The sequence below is a fragment of the Lissotriton helveticus genome, chromosome 9, assembly GCF_964261635.1.
Source record: "Lissotriton helveticus chromosome 9, aLisHel1.1, whole genome shotgun sequence".
Lineage (NCBI taxonomy): Eukaryota > Metazoa > Chordata > Amphibia > Caudata > Salamandridae > Lissotriton > Lissotriton helveticus.
In genome coordinates, this window is record NC_136070.1 from 905,301,931 (window position 1) to 905,319,586 (window position 17,656).

General features: G+C 43.3%; 1 protein-coding gene across 4 annotated transcripts in view; it reads right to left on the reverse strand.

Annotated features, from left to right (window-relative positions):
• The window catches only part of LOC144781980 (homeobox protein meis3), a 123,020-nt gene that overhangs the window by 22,433 nt on the left and 82,931 nt on the right, over window positions 1–17,656 (reverse strand). For all 4 annotated transcript variants that reach the window (XM_078661079.1, XM_078661078.1, XM_078661081.1 and 1 more), the window contains exons 8-9: window positions 10,473–10,618; window positions 363–439 (exon numbers count right to left, since the gene is read on the reverse strand). In XM_078661079.1, coding sequence (XP_078517205.1) covers window positions 363–439; window positions 10,473–10,618 — 223 coding nt within the window. The remainder of the gene's footprint in view (window positions 1–362; window positions 440–10,472; window positions 10,619–17,656) is intronic.

Genomic DNA, 17,656 nt, shown 5'->3' on the forward strand with positions numbered 1-17,656 from the left:
CGATACCCGATTCGGGGCAAGTTCGCGCTATATAAAACTCTGTAAACAAAAACAAAAAACCTTTATAGATCTCCCTGGAGTCTCTGGAATAACACCTGTTCTAGATCTCCCTTATGGCCTCAGGAATTACCCTCTTCCGGAGACTTTCTTGTGGCTTTAGGATTAACCTTCTTTCTAAATCTCCTTTGTGACCTTGGGAATCACAGTCATTCTGAATCTCCCTTGTGGTCTCCAGAATCATCTCGGGATCACCCCCTTTCTGGGTCTCCTTTATGGACCTAGGAATCACCCACTTTCTGCGAGGGTTGTGAAAGCCTAAGGTTAAGAAGAGGTGGAATAAAGGTAGGATATTAGCTCCTTACCAGTTGTTGACCTGTAGAATCGTGAGCCCTGTGTCCTGTGCAAGCTGTTTCTTCTGCTCTTCAGAAGGGTAGGGATGCTGAAATAAAATACACAAGGCATGAGGTAAAATGAGAACTTAGTCAACATGGTCATAAGGTTAAAGGAACTTGATGGACAGGAAACAGAGTAAACTGGACATGTAGCCTAAGAGATATAGGATCATGTGTCACAAGATACAGGACTGGAAATGTTTTTAAGTATCATACAATGGCCAAGAAATATGGTTGGTTCAATGAGAATCTGGACAATTTGCGATTTTGCACATTTGATTGATATGTGGTGACACAATGAATTTGATGCTGCTTTCTTTTTTCAACTGTTCACTTTTATGGTTGTTTTTTTAACTGCAAATAAAGATTATTATTATGAAACCTATTACTTCATGCTGTTAGCTGCTGCCAGTTGTTCTTGCAACTTCACTACCTCTCCATCGTTCGATCGATGCATCTGTCAGTTCACCTAATGACTGTTTTTGCGATGTGCCTCACCACTCTACGAGGACACGTGCATCAAATGTTAGCCCCAGTGATTCCAAGGATGCTCCATCACCAATACTGCATGTGATCAACCTATGTAACCAGGGGCACCTAAAGACTGGGGCAGGTTGGGTGTTCGGCTAGGACCTTAGGTAAAAGGGGGCCCTCAAAATTGGACACTTTAAATTTTGTTTGGCTTTGATAAAGCTGGAATATTTGCCAAGGCCCTCAAAACGGGGGAAGTGTTTCATGCCACTTTGGACCTCCGAGGGACTGAATGGGGCCATTAATGTCACACATTTTTGCACTAGTTACCCACTGCTTGCTTTTTTGTAGCTCTTGACCACTGATGCAAAAAATGTGGTCTTCACTGTACAACATTTCCTCAGTGATAGATGCCAGACTGAAGAAAGGATAGGTCAGTAGTATTAGGGGTGGCAGTGCCTGAACTTCCGGTCTCCATTTTCTGTAGGTGCTCAATTTTCCAGAGGTGGAGAACAGCTGCTGTGTGTAGAGGTGCCATCTTCGGGTACCTCCAGCATAGCATGACCAACATATTTTTAGTCATTGGGCGGCCCGCAACTGGGCTGACCACTGAATGTCCAATACCAAATCATTGCATGTGCCACTGGGAAGCACGGCTGTGGCAGTACAAGGTTTCATAGTGGCTTGTTTTGCACCATAAACATCCTGTGCTGCGCAACTGGCTGAAACGGCTCCTTGCCAGTCTTCCACCCTTTATGTCATGGTCTAAGCTGGCCATGGCGAATCACAGTCACGTAAGGTCTACATTGGCCAGGCCGATTCACAGGCACAAACAGTTTTATTTTTAAGTGCGGTCTGCGAAAGTGCGTCCCTTTTCCTAAAATATAAGTTAAAGGCTGGTCGATTAGTGCCTAGTAGAATGGTCATCTCACCAGTAGGTGGTACAGGTGGGGCACACTGCATGAGAGAAATATTTATTGGAAAATCACAAATCAGAAAATATGTGGTCTCGACAGGGGCCTGTAAGGAAACTGGGAGATTGCGTTGGTCGATAGGTGTGAAAGGCAGCAGTGCTGCGCCATAGGCAGGTACACTTCAAAAAGCCTTTCTTATTTCTAACTCTAGTACCGGCACACAACTACTAGCTGGTCTGGCAAACTCCCATTTTAACAAGGAAATTCAGCACACCGATTCACACATTGCAATCAGGTGCTACCATCAGAGGACAGCATGTCATACGAGCCCATGGATTTTTTTTTTAAATCTTAAGCTTTTATTGACAACAGAACACATTCAGGGAGAAGTGGTTCTGGTCTAATGTAATTTAATCAATTGGACTGAAGCTACAGTGTAGTGTTTTGTACAAGAAAAGCCCAATATGGGAATCATGGTGTATCCACTGATCAGCAAATATCTGGAGACCTTGTTTACCCATAAATGCAGGAAAGGGTTCCAGGGCATCTACAACAAGAAACCAGACAGAAATATTCCAGGGTGTCCTACAAGAAGGAACGCTTTCAAAGCAAAGCCAGACGCACTACTGTAAAGCAGCATATTGGGGGGGACAGAAGTTCAAACAGAGTTTTGAACCCTACCAAACTGGGCACCAGGCGCCAGAAAATAAACTCAAGATTGGACAAAAATGTTCTCCATTAGTTTAGAATCCATCTGGTTCTGTTCCCTTCTCCTTCCTTTCCTTTTTTTGAGAAATCGCATTTTGGGAAAGAAATGTGCTCTCTTTTTTTTTGTTACTTCGGATTTGTAACAGATGGCACCAAACGTGAAGGAGTTTTCTGTGCTGAAGACCCCAGATTGTGGAACTGTCCTGCTGATAAGGGGGGCAGGGCCTTTTTGGCCTCCTGGTCTCTTGACTGTCAGTCGCAGTGATGGATGAGGCTAGGGCCTGCCAGTTGAGGCCTCTTCAAAATGGATTCCGCCCCTTGCTTGACAGCCCAGTGACAGATGAGCAGGCCAGCAGCTGGGACTGCTTCCAACACTAGGCTTTGGGAATAGACTGCTGAGGACACTAGGCCTGGGCAGCTGCCAGGGGTAACCCCTGGGGCTCTGGCAGGAAATTTAGACTTCTGCTGAACACTGTGTGCCTGGAAAAAGGACTGAAGATGGTAAGTCACACCATACTTCGTGGAAAGTTCAAAGGCTGCTTCATGGAAAGGTTCAGCTTTTTATGTAGCGCCAACATACTGCCAATTCACAAAAGTGTAATTGCACCTAATTTGGCAGCTTTTGAGAGAGGATTGTGTAATGTGATGTGTTTACTCTTGATTTTTGGCAAAAGCATATTACATATTGAGAATTTTAGTCCCACAATTGTAAAAGAAAGAAAAATGAAATTACACTTCTCTGAAAACTGAGTGTAGTGGGATGAAAAGCCAGGACCACAGGAGGACTAGCAGACTTGGAAAGATGATCTGAAGTAAGGAGATTTTCAATTTGAATCCCATTTCCCCAATCATGTCAGTTCCTTCCATTCAAAATGGCTTCCAGTGCACTGTTGGTGTTGATGTCCACACTCCCCACAGGACGTATTTGTTTTCCTGAGTAGCTGTACATTGGAGCAGGAATCATACAGTCTCTGGTGGCCGTGCACACACCCATTACATGCAGTCGACGATGGAGGCAGAAAGCATAGTTAGCTACTGTATTTTAATGTTCAGGAGCATTCAGGTATGGACATGCTCCTGAATGCTCCTGCTAGGGAACTAAATAACTGAGGCCCAGAGAAAACAAGCCAGCAAAAGATCACAGGGTGTCTGAGCAGTTCAGACTGGGACTCAAGTCCTGAGTCACTGGACTACATTTCTTGCAAAATATATTCTCAGCAGATAACCTCTAGTGAGAAAAATAAGCTAGGTATTGCAAGGCCTTTGTATCCATAACATGAGATAGCTCCGCGGAGTAAATATTTTATGGACCCTGCACAGGACTCACAAGTTTTTCAGGTTCATGCGTGAGCAGCATATTCAGTCCACATTTATTTTCTGCAATCTAGAACTTGCACTCCTGATTTTATAAATTAAATACATTTGTTAATTTATATAGCGCAGCTTATCATCCATGAGGGTATTCAAGTGCTGTCCGTGGTCACAGGAGATTATGTGATTTGTCCTGAATAGCAGAATGTTGAGCTGACGCCAAGACTTGAACCCAGATGCCCAGCTCGCAAGTCAGCAGCTCTAGCCAGTGCACAACATCCTCTGGGAGAACTGTGCTATTGTCAGGGTGCTATTGTCTCGAACCCCGGTAAGACTATATGCACCGATATGTACTACATGTTTGATCCCTGTGATTATTTGTATTGTTATCTTACCCACTTGATTGGCATTGTAGCCACCTACTTATAATGTTTGATCTATTGATATATCTGTCTGACTATGCTCCCTCATGTACCCATCTGTGTAAAGCGCTCTGATATCTGCAAAGATCTTGTCCGCGCTATATAAAACTTTCAAAATAAATAAAATAAAATAAAATAAGAGGTCCACCTAACTCCATGTTATTAAGAACACTGGATCCAAATTGTGTGCTTTTTACATTCAACCTAATGCATTCTGGTTATTTAAACAGTTCAAGTAGTATTGTATTCTGGTTATTGTAGTCTTGATTTGCTTTCATTGAAATAACTAGCCTAGCGAACTGAATAGCAATGATTTGCAGGTAAAAAAGCCCAGGACTGTGGAGTTTTGTTCTGTCCAGTCTTGGTTTTAAGTCAGCTGCACTATCCATGATGGGAAACGCAAGAGCCTGGGAAGAATTTGCACTCGAGTCTTTTTAAAAAATAAAAACTGATTAGATGAGGTTTTTAAGTATTTCCTGAATGCAAGAATGTTAGGATTCAGCCTTGTGTCATTTGTGAGAGAATTCCACACATGCCATATACAATCTGGAGCTAAGCATAACAATGATTGCTTTGAAAATCTGATTTTATTACACGACATGCAGGCGAATGCAACAGCAATAATAGTTATCACTGTTGTCTTTAATTAAACCAAAACTCTCCTTCACAACTGGCTAGGAGTATCTGCAATAAAAATTGCTTTCAGGAATTCTCGAATTAGACGCTCTCTGCCTCGATCTTTTCGTTGTCTACCAGTGAATTTAAGTTTGTTTTTCAGATAATGAGGTAGGGCAGTGTCAGATTGCTTTATAAGTGATACATGAAATCTTGAAATCAACACAGCTCACGTGGCATGTCCTATAATACAATGTACCATTTGCACCTTGGTACTTTTAGGCCTACGCTGTTAAATAAGATAACAACACTACAAGTCCCAAAATGCAGCATGCTGCAGGCTGCAAACAGGACTGGCTTTATTTGTCACACATCACATGGAGGCCTTTGGCAGCTACCCACCCTTCTTTGACAGATTCTGTATCCAGTCCTGACACACACGTTGCTACATATGAACATCTTGTCCAAGAACCAGCACAATCAAAAGAAACGAGCTGTGAAATTCCTGTACAGCTTCTGTTCTCCAAAATAGCCCCCTGGTGTGCTCGTTCTGCGGTTTCTTGCTGGTATAGGGCGCAGACGCCATTTCTGGGCAGAGCCGGGGGAGCGGCCTTCGACCGCCTAGTTATCCAGCAGCGCCAGCGAAGGGGTTCAGGGTAATTGGCTAGAATTGATTACCCTTACCAGCCTCTAATAGGTTTATAGCTTCTTCAATTAGTAACTAATTGGTCAGCCTTCATTAACTTGGCTTTGTTTAACTAACCAGGGAAAGGGAAGGCAGCTCTCTAATTGCGCCGGAGCTCAGTGGCAGCTCGAGCATCGCCCCAGGCTCTCTGTGATTTTGTGCGGTGGCAGGCTGCCTTTCCACACCCTCCCTGTGCCTTTCTCAGAATTCATTTCGAAATTTTTAATTGGGAAGTTGATGGGAGATGATGAGTGGAGAGTGTTACATTTAGACAAAAAAAGCATTGCCAACCATCACAGCCCCTCTCAAACCAACAACGCCCCCCCCACGTCAACCCCGGCACTGCAGAACTGGCAAGTCGCCTCACATCATGTGTGACACCTTCAGCCAATCCAGGCGTTGTATTATATTGTATTTATATAGCATGGTGCCATCCAACATATTTGTATATATACTATCCGCACGGATGGAAGAGTGACGGAATGAATTTCACACTTTAAAGCTGGGGTCTTCAAACTGGGGCTCAAGTGATCCGAGAAGGGGGGGGGGGTTATTTACTAAATGAACCATAAGGTTGATAATAATGCTTTGTTTTAAGCAGAAAAAATGGGAAGCAGTAAGTAACATCTTTTGTCATTTATATCCTAGCTGGGAGTATGTGTCAATGGGGAAGGCAATCCAAATATTCTCCAAAGCCCCCACCCCACATTTTTATAATCACACTGAATACTTTTACACATTAGTAAGACCCGCCTGACCAGAATAGTGTGTTTGGCAAGCATTTATTTTATTGCATTTTCAAAATAGTAACAGAACTGAACTTCAATGTTTAAATAAGTCTAAACTAGACCTGGGTGGTAAATTCCATCCCACTCGCGGAATTTGGGTAATTTGGGTAATTTTGCACTCCGCGGAGAACGCGGAATTGCCAAAAATTCCGTGATGCGCGGCTTTGCGGAATTTTTTGCTTGTTCGCACTTTCAAAATACGTCTTCGCAAGATATTTCCCCTGAGAACGCAAACAGTGTTTGCAAAGAGGAAAAAAGCATCGCAAACTGGTGGAACAAGCAATTCCGCGTGTTTGCGGAGTTTCTGCGTGCTCGCGGAGATTTTTTGCTGTTCCGCCAAGCTTTGCGTAGCGCAATTACGCAAATTCCACCCATCCCAACTCTAAACACATTGAAACATTGCCAATTGTAATAGAATAACAGTGCACAATTCTGAGGGGGGGGCTATATGATGCCCCCCCTTTACTGGGGGGCACAGTATAAAAAAATTTGAAGACCACTGCCTTAAAGCTACCCAGATAGCACCGCACTGGTTAACGCAGTCCATTGTGCTGTCTTCTTAAGAGTCTAGAACAAGCCCAGACAGCAGCACTGCATGCTTCTTCAGGATTCCCAAATGTGTAGCTCCATGAGTGAGTTGCACATCCAGTCCAGGTTTTTCTTGGTATTTTGGGGCATGTTGTCCTAATTTTGTCCTGATTTCATAACGGATAAACCAGACGACAAATCCCAGAATGCAAAATAAAATATTTTGACTAGAAGAGGTACTCACATGACTTGGCTCTGTGAAACTTGAGAGCTCTGGACTATATTCACACACCCCAACAGGGCACAGTGGGAAGACAAGTTTCTATAAAGCACAGAAAACTAACCAAAAACATGGCATAAGTGCATACGTCCATTGTGCACAGGCCAAATGGCGCACTAGATAGCTCCATGTCATCAAGACTGCAATGTTCTGGTTGTGGGATTTTCTTTCCCAAATCAATGTTTTAAGTGTTTTAGTTCAACTGACATGAACGACGTCCTCAGTTTGTTAAACAAAACGCCAGGACTGGATCACGGTAACCTTGGCAACATGCAGTTAAATGTTAACCTTACGTTTTGCAAAGTTCTTAACACACACAATAGGGGTATATTAGCTGCACCATAACCCTCCCCAGATGTAACAGGCATCAGATGTAACAGCCTCCCTTTTTTCAGGTTACCCAATGGCTTCTTGTTGGCAGGACACCATATTTTAGCCCTGGGATTTTCAGTCACAAAGTATTATTACAAGCTCATTTAGTTCAAGTATTCAAACCAAGACCACAATACCCCAAAAAGATCATGATGACATTCCACCATGAAAAGACCAGGCGACACAGGCTACAACTGGTGCAGCACAGGCAGATACTGGATGAGAATCACTTACACATCACACACACAGATAAAGCTGACAAGTGGCTCCACGTCATGTGGGACATCTTCACCAGTAATTTCAGCGCTGCGTCCATAATTTCCGTGGGGTTGCTTTGTTCGCCCTAAATTGGCAGGGTATGCCCAGACATGGGTCCCTAACTCATGTAGCCACTGGATTCAAGCTAGCCTGGCTGGTGAGGGCTGTTACAGTGAAACCGGTCCCAGGATGCTTGTTTCCAGTCCAGGGAAGACTTGGATTAGCAGTTCGGGCTGGACTGTTCCCATGAGGAACGGGGTCAAAGCTGATTTGCATATAGCTATGTCTGAACTGGGGTGGCAAAGAGAGCTAAAGAATGATGATGGATTTAACCCAGATCTGTGACTGGAGGTGAGTGTCTGAAAAGTTTCAGTGCTCCGTCCATCATTTCCTTGTGGTTACCTTCACCAGTAATGCCTTCTTACCCATGAACTTGTTCCCTCAGGGCAATGCAATTTCATATTTAATATTCAAAGTAAGGGTTGAAAATTCTGAGCATGCAATGTACTGCAGACTAAAAGTCATGACTTGCTCAGGGTCTCAAACATGACCACTTAGCAAATATACGCCGAAAGGTATTTCATGGAAGTTGTCGCTACACTTGGGCAGAGGGAATACAGCCTGATGCTGTAAACTTTGAAATACAGTGCATAGTATGAGGGTAAACAGTTAATCCGCTTGGTGTGAGTCACTCTAAATTTAGCAGAGCACCATGTCCCCGATGCCTTTTCCTTCTGGTGCCGGAGACCTGAGGTTGGATGCGGAATGGCGCACCTGCATCGAGCTAATTCTGCATCCGTTTTTCAGTCGTGACTTTTGTAGGTTAACATGATTAATGATGTAACATGAAGGAAAGCACGAATGCAGAGGGTGTCCTGTACCTAGCATAGAGAAATTACATTGAACAGCTTCCAGCACAGCAGCGATTCGCGACATTTATATTGACTGCAGCATGCTCCAGATAAGGAGATCCCCTGGTGAACTCTGAGAGTTTAGTATTGGCCACATCAGGTAAACCAATGTTGTGTCTCCATTCTGATTAATAACATGTTCACAGTAGAGGACATGGTTTGTATGGTGACAGGATGGCTCCATGTCACCAGAACACCTCTTTGCCATTCAGGGGCTTTGTTTTTACATATCTACATATCATTGTAGTCATGCGTGTTGGTTCAATTGGGTCAATTAAAATGAAGAAGACAATAACTTACTGAATGCGCGGATATCTTGCATAGCTACTTATACATCTTGGTCTACAAGAGGCAGCATGTAATAGGATTTTGGCCTGGTGGGGATCATTTTCATAGTTGATGGGCACCAGTGCTAAATTTGTAAAATATTAAGTGCTCTGACCAGGAGGCCACTGCAGCTTGCACCACCCATCGCCCTTGTCATCGCTGCCATAACAAATACTAACAATGTCTCTCGCATGTAAATTCAGTTCAGATTATTCCAGGTCTCCAAAGCTAAAGGAATGGCTAGGGAGGCAGGTATTAGCAATTTTAATGTATACTGTATTTCTAAACAACCGTTGTTCTGCTCATCTCTAAATTAGATGAGCGCTGCCACCATGTGGTAGACTGTTATAACTATGGTGTTTACAATTAGGTGCCGGTGCGGAAGACCAGAAACCAATTAAGTGCCCGTGCTGAGCACCGGAACGCACCGGCTCAAATTAAACACTGATGGACACATGATTTAATGTGTCACATTTGAGAAAAATTCTTGGTTCCAACAAGGGAAAGTTTCATGGATTTGTTAGGTATTCTTTTAGCCCATCTAAGAAAGTTGCATGTTTCTTAAAGGGGCCATCCAGTGTGGAGAGAACAGTGTTCTCTTTACCCAATCCTGCATGGCTAGCAATCACCCCCAATAACCATTCTCGAATGTTGCATCATTTGATGATGTCATCTGGGGTTTTGAGGTATCAATTTCATAGCTACTGGAGCACTTTATTGTTTGCTTGGAGCCATATGCTGACTGGTAGGGTCAACATCCTGTACCAATTCGATGTCATGGATCAAATCGGGGAAATGTAGTGGCTTATATGAGGGTTGAATATCGTTTACATGGAGGAATTTAATTCTAGAAATAAAATCTCAGGCTTTTACAAATCCCTTTTTTCAGGTATGATAGTTTCAAAGTGCAGTGATGCAGAAAATTAATCTTTATAACTGTAAACAAAGTTTACAAACGACTGACTCGTGCGGTAACCTTATACTTCAATGCATTCGAAGGGTGATGGATTGCTTGCAGATTAAGGGGTAAACAATTAACACGAGAGCACTTTCATTATGACACTGACGTGAATACATTTAAAGATCAGGTTTGGCTAGAAATTTTCATATTGATATAGAATTTCAGCTTTGATTTTGGGGTTTTTCGAGATTATATTTGCTAAATTGTTTAGCAAATGTTTCTTAAACCGCCTTTGTTTTGCTCTTTCGGAGCTAATGTTTTATTAAGCTGGGGTGCCTGGAATTGAGCAAATGTTTATGTGTCTGTGTAGGCATCCGTGAGGTGCAAGCCTTGCCAGAAAATATGGAGCGCAGAATAATAAAATAGTGATTTGCAAGGGCAAAGTTCTCTTTCAGATCTTCACGCATGGAAAAATTGCCTAGCACAAGCAAACAAAACAAGTTATCCATGAGATTTAACTGGATTCTATATGCAAAACAATGATTTTAGCTGGAACATGATGCATACTGTGTGTGCCGGTGGTACTTACCGACAGATGCTGGAAAAGCCACGCCCTCATGATGTTGGTGGCCACTTTGGGGAAGATGCCTCGCTTCTTATTTCGCTTTTTGTCGCGGTCCAGATCATCGTCGTCTCCCGTGCTGGGCGATGCCACACTATTGTCCATACAATCCCCTGCAAAATAGCAGACAACCCTGTGAGGGGTCACGAACAAACCCACATATTGTTTTTACATTTTTATGTACAACAGTTTTAAATAGTGCTATTGTATCCCCTTTTGAAAGGCTCAAAGCACTCACACAGAAGTGTTAAAAGTAAATAACAGCACAGAAGATGCTCTGACTGCAAAGCAACGACCACCATACTACATTTTTCTGGCACTTGGTGATGGGCATGAAACTGACTGCACCTTAGCTTAACCCCAATATATGGGTAAAAAAAGGGAATTTTTCCATGTCTTTTTGTCATCTCCTCCCTTTTACTACATTTTAAATCAGTCCAATCAAACTGTTCATTGTTTTTTCTCTAGTTCGCCCCATATTTTGACAATTTAATAAATATTTACTTTTTTGCCCAGGTTTTTTTTCTTTTGTTATTCGTTTTTTCCTTCATCAGAACCAATTTTACTCTCAAGCTTTTTTTTCATGTTCTATCCTTTTCTACAACTTTCATAACTTTGTTTAGTGCCTCCCTTTCACCATCATCTTTCCTCACATTTATATTCTTTCCCCTATTTGTTTCACTATCTTACCCCTTTATTTCCTGTCATTTCTATCCCTTTTCGTCTCTCGCAATCATTTTCACGAACAGATCTCAATATTTAATGGCTGTCGTTCTTGTTACCTTGCTTTGCATCTCCTTTTCACTTTGCTATTTTTGTCCCCACTGTGTTATAGTGTATCTAACTGCTATCCCATCCTCTCTTTTTGTCTTCTCTTCCCTGGGCTTGACGTCAACTCATTCACTGTCTTTCTCCTGCAAATTCTTTTTCCTCATCCTCTTGCCTTGTCCACTTCTTTCTCACTCTCTCTCCTATCCCCATTCTTGGCAAAAGTGTTTACGGTGCTACCGGTGCAGAGGAAGAACCTAAACCTCTGTGTGAGTTAAGGGCATGAGCCCTTAACCCTGCAAAATATACAACAGGTACTGGGCACACGTATTGGTTAAACAGTATAGATACAGCGAAATTATTCATAATCACGCTTCCTTTCGCTGCGTCCCTTTACATTCGTTTCTACACGTATTGACTCTGCACCGACCAGGATCATGTTTTAGTTAGTCTGCATTAACCACATGCAGTATTCTGTTATCGCATGAGGCCTGATAAATGTGCACTCCATCCTTCGCCGTTTCTCTTAAATGGTAATTTTGAGTTACCGATCTTGATTCTAAAAATGTTACTTACATGATGTGTTGACTGAACCTTGTTTAAGCCTTTTGTAACTATCAGGTCAACACTTAAGATGTCTAATCCAGTATGTTTGATCTCATATTGTTACTTTGTATTTCGTTCTTTATATCATAAGGTAGTATTTAAATATTGCTTTCTCTAGTCTCTAAAAATTCTGCATTAAGTTGTGTGACGCCTTGAATTTCCATTTGCCTTGATACAACAAAATAAGAATGACTTTACGCTGACCTTTTGGTAAAATAACTGCATTTACCGTCTTCTGGTATCAGACCCTTTTAATTATTATAAAAAGTCTCTTATATTCCTAGAGATATAAGCATTCTCTTCTAACATAGGGTTTACCCGCTCCAAGGTTTTTATCCACGATTTGTTTTGTTTTGAGCTTCACTGTGTGCAGTCAGGTGGCGTATTCCGTTTGCAACCACCTCACGCCATCACCACAAATTTATATTTTAGGCTACTAGGGTTTCCAATATTAATCAGGGTGTTTTTGTGTGATCACCCTTCTGTGCCTGTCAGGGCACAAAATGCACATGTATATATTATGACTTTATGTTTATGTGTTGTTCTTATTTCATTGTATCATTTACAGCCCTGAAGAGTCACAGGCATTGACCTGGTGACGAAACACATGTCGACAGGCGTTGTTTTTTCCTTCTAATGAATACCATCTACATAAACAACTTACATTGAACTACCGGTGTCGACTTTCTTATGAATAATTTCGCTGTATCTATACTGTTTAACCTATACGTGTGCCCAGTACCTGTTGAATATTATTAGTGTTGTATGATCTTAATTTTTTTTGCATGTATATTAATTCAACCAAGCAAACGCTTTCTAATTTAATAAGCTGTGCTGCACACTGGTGAGCTACTCAGAGGTAGCTGGAGAGCTACAGTAGCTCACAAGCTACTGGTTGGAGACCTTAATTCATTGTTTTCACTCTCATGATCTCTTCTTTACTCAATTTTTCTTCCTTCACTCACTCTCCAAAGTCTTATCAACTGTTTTTGCAGTCTCTCCCTGCTGCCTTCCTCCCGCTGCGGCCAACTCTGTATACATCACGCAACACCTGACAACCCCAGAATAACTTTTTTCATTATTCAGTGAATCCTGTTGGTCCTGTAACCCCTGCCTGATGGCAAACTGAGCAAAAAACCAAAGGTTGGAAAAAGGTCTGCTTCCAAGACAGCTTCAAAACAGCTTCTCTTGCTGGACACTACTTTTGCCCTCAATGCCCTTTGCCAGTTCAGGTTGGCATGGGTGCCCACCTATCTCTCACTTCGGCCCTCCCTTCACCCCCTGCATACGCTTTGCCTTAATAAACATAAATCAGAAGAGCGCTGTCAACAGCTGCCGCGCTTTCATATCCTGCGGCAAGAAAGAGGCTTAAAAGCCTGCCTGGAGGGCAAGTAAATTATGCATCAGAGAGGTGGCGTCTCTGGGCCTGCCATGCACCGTAATGGCGCATCCCCTGCGCCGCGCACCGGCCCTGCTTTCCCTATGCAAGCTCCTCATCTAGGCCAGACCCATCTCCATAGGAAGAATTAAATAAAGGTGGCTCAGGAACAAAGGCAGGCATGAACAAAGGGATGGTGGAGGAGGGGAGCAGAACCAATGGGAGCTGCCTTAATCAGCTCCTCGCGGGCTGCCGTTCCATGGAGGGAGTGAGGGGGCTGGCAGAGTGCTTCTTAGAAGAGTCTTGCAAATGTCAAGGGATCCTATAAAGGCTGTTGCTCCATTAGAAGCCTGGCCTCCTTTTCAAACTTGTTTGCAGCAACTGATCATTCAATATCAGAACTCAAGGTCATGACTCTCCACCCGCTTCCTCAATCAGCAATGCACTTCTTCCGGGCGAAGAATGTACTCTTTCTGGGCCAGGTAGATACTTTTTTGTGCAAAAGGAAAAAGTTACTTGCCTGTAACAATCGGTTTGCAGATTGTTGTGGGTGTTCAGGGGGGTGCAAGGCACCAGGAACTAAGTCCCATTCCTGGTGCCTGTCTGTTTTACCTATCTCGCCAATTTATTTTCACCCAGCAGGAGTTGCCACGACAGCCCTTCACACCACCAGGCCTATCCATAGGTTGAGTTAACTTTTTGAAAAGCAAATCATAAAACACCATACCCAACACCAGGGAATTTAATTTGGCTATCTGCGAAACTTCTGTACTTTTGACACACAAACGGTCCCTTTATCAGAGGTTCAAATTCTTTTCAAAAAGCGTACCCGTGCTCTTGAAACATGTCCACAAAGGGACTGGTCTCTATGGCTGCTCCTTCTAAAACACCTGTTCTAGCCTGTGAACTCCCTGAAATAACAATTTCCTTTCTGTCCTGAGATAGTTGGCTTCTTCTGCCTTTCCTCCTCAAACCGCCTGGCATCCCGGACAGCTTCGGGCCAGAGCACGCTTGCGCGCCTCGTGAAAGCAAGACTGTCTAGGTGGCAGTAGCACAGTCCTCCTGTGAGTACTACTGAATCAAGACTGTAGACAACCTTACCCTAGTGGTTGCTCCATCAAAAGGATTCTGGACACTCATGCCACAAAAGTGCTTTTGGCCAGACTGAGTAGGATCTGGACTGAAAATGCCATCAGTGATAAGGGCATTGAGTAAAGTCACATTTGTAAGCCATTTACTGTTGGAATGTTGGGTCTATCCCCCCCCCCTCACCAAAAACACCAGTGGTGCACCGTGCATGCTCCTAGCGGTCTCATTCACTCCCATGCATGTTCAATTTCAGACAGGCAGGACTTTAAAATATAAACGCAGCTCTTGTGTTTATCTTGTGCTTCAAGCAGTCTTTGACAAACAAGTTACCATCCTATCCCAGAAAATTCTAGGTAACAATGACTATCTGATTTTAGATGTTGGTATTCCATAAACAGTAAAAATCAAACCACCCAGTGACCCGACCACAACAGCAGCCATGATTAACACTGCACAACACCACAATGCAAGCAACATCTCAGTGTATTACCGTGTACCTGGAGGTGTGCAGATTCGTGTCGTTTTTTTCTTATGTACTACCAGTCATTCTCACAAAACTACAACATGATGGTGCATTTATGCAAGACAACTAAATGTAAGTCATGAATGTTGTATTGTTTATCTGCAGTGCTTAATTTGTGAAAGAAAGAGTGCCAAGGCCCGAAGCTCTGCTCAGAAGCAGGCGGCTAGTGCACTTAAATATCTGCGTGCCGAATACCAATGCTAGTAGTCTTTAATCCACTACCAGACACTCCCTGTCACTTTTCCTCGCACCTGCATACTCCTGCTTTCTCCCTCTGTGACGGTTTTCCAGTCTTTCTCTTCCTCTGTCGTCTTTCCGATCTGTGTGTTTGGTGCTGTATCAAGCGCAACAGTATGCCCACTTCCTACCTTGACGTAGCACTATTTCAGACCCAATGTTTAGATAACTTTACAATTTAGAGGACCTGTGGGTCCACACTTTATGGACAATATGTATTTCTCATACAGTTTTGGGTCACAAAATGTACACACTCCTTTTTCTAAAAACAGAGTGGACACCCAAGCGCCCATCTGCATTCCTAAATCTTAAATGACTTCAGGAGGAGTGTGTTTTACACAGTTACTTTGAGAGATACATTTAATTTGTGAGTCAGGGTACACTAGGGTAATGTCTCCACTGCGAGAATCAGATCAGGTTCTTTATTCTTTCTCCAATCATAGATCCCCTCTTGGCAGTGGTTAATTTGTAAAAAAAAAAAAAAGATGTCCGGGGCTCTCATCAGGAGGCAGCTTGCACTAGCTCATTTCTCCTGTTAGCACCGCCTAAAACAGAACCAAATATTAGCCATGAAAGTGGGGAGAGGATGTGGCGTAAAGACCAGAGCTGCAGACTTCGGAGCTGGGGAACCAGGTTTAAGTCTGGGAGTCGTCTCCCCGTCCTGGGATTCTGGGCAAACCACTTAATCTCCTCATAAATGAAAGGGTCCTTAACTGATACTCATGAAAAAGGCTAGTGTTGATGATTATGTGCTGGTGCTAAGCACCAGAAACCACCAGCTCAAATTAAGCAATGCCTCTTTGATCAGTAAGAGGCCTAAAGATGATCCATACTGCAATGTTCAGTGCTCCTACAAATTCTCCCTCACATGGCCCTGGACCAGTGACAGATGTGGAAGAGGCACACAGCCATGTGGCAACCCATCCAATGGTTGTTGGAACCATGAACCCTTTGGGGGTACACGAGAACCTTCAGCAAAGTTGGACCTTTTGTTGGATCTCAACAGACCAGGCAGCCTGAAACTATCCCTGTTCAAAGACTCATTGCCATTCTTACACATGGCTGGCTCTGATGTATTTCTCAGCTATAACAGTCAGGGCAAAAGCAAAATGTTATTGACCTGTAGCATTCGGTTTGCAGCTTGTAGATTCACATGTTATGCATACGTCTGAAATCTGGAGGGTTGGGTTGGAATTGCCACTTATTTTTCCAAGGTTTTAAGTCTTTGGGGGTTGATTATGGAAGTGTTCATGTGCACACATACCCATGACCTCAGCCTACACAGGCTCTGTTCCATGTTCTATTGTTAGATTATGTTTTTCCCAGCATCAAGGTTGCTTCAGAAACTGCAGAGCTATGCAGAGGTGATGAGGGGCTCTGCACTCTCAGACTCCCAGGGTAAACTTCCAAGGCCTTTCAACTTGGAGAAAAACAATTCTGAGCCAAACCACTAGATGACAGTAGGAAGCAGAGCATGTGATCTACAACAACACATGCTGCAAATATATAGTACAAAATGAAATCAGTATAAACCTGCAAGCCCCTCCTTCAGATCCAGTCTGACCAGAGAGTGAACTCTAATGCTGGCAGTCATCCCAACAATGTCTAACACCAAGGATGAAGACTGGCCAGTACATGAGCGAGGCAGAGGGTCCATGTGAGCCCCAGATAAAATATCTATACACAGTATCATCAGTATGACAGCACCATGTGAGTCAGCAAGGGTCACCTACGTCTTTAATTACTTAAGTTGTCATACTTTGTTAAATCGGTGATTGCCGAATAAGGTTATATGCCTTACACATGGCCACTGGAATGATGCAATTTTGTGGGCGCTGCCCTTTTGCATGATTGTGGGTTTGCAGCATTTTCCACATAACCCATTCTCTGCTGCATAATCTATAGATTATTTCTACTTTACACAGGCCAAATGTTACTAAAAACAGGGCAACGCGTGTTGCTGCGCAGAGGTAGGCCTTTCACAAAGATTGACTGGTCGTCTTTCTGTTGTTTACTGCTGTATTTGGGTGCCAGACTGGTACTAAAGAGGTGACACTTGTGTCCAGAGTGTTACAAAATAATTGTGCCAAATTATGCCACATAAATTTCCTTTTCTTGCCTCATTATTTAGTAGTCCCTGCCTCATAATTTGGTCCTCCCCTAACGCATCCTTCCAGTGTTTCTACGGTTGGTTAACGCTATCCAGGGCAAGCTGCCGTTGAGAGCGACCAGCTCGCCCGGTACCCCAGTTTTTTTTAGGGGTGGAGGTAGCATTCCCCGGCAGGGCTTGCTGCACCTCCTTTTCTGAAGGCAGCTCGCAGCCTCGGTACTAGCCTGATGCGGCTTGAACAGTGCCAAGTCTATGCTCTGCATGATTGAGCTCACCTCTGACTCATGTTCTCAACGTTTATTTTATGCTTTGATTCAATTTTGCGTTCCAGGCGCAGGCCACATCCCCCACTCGTACATAATTATTACTTCAAGCTCCTTGGCTGTGCAGCCTTCGGGGGGTGGAGAGAGGGGAGAGCAGGGGACGGATGGCTAGGCGGA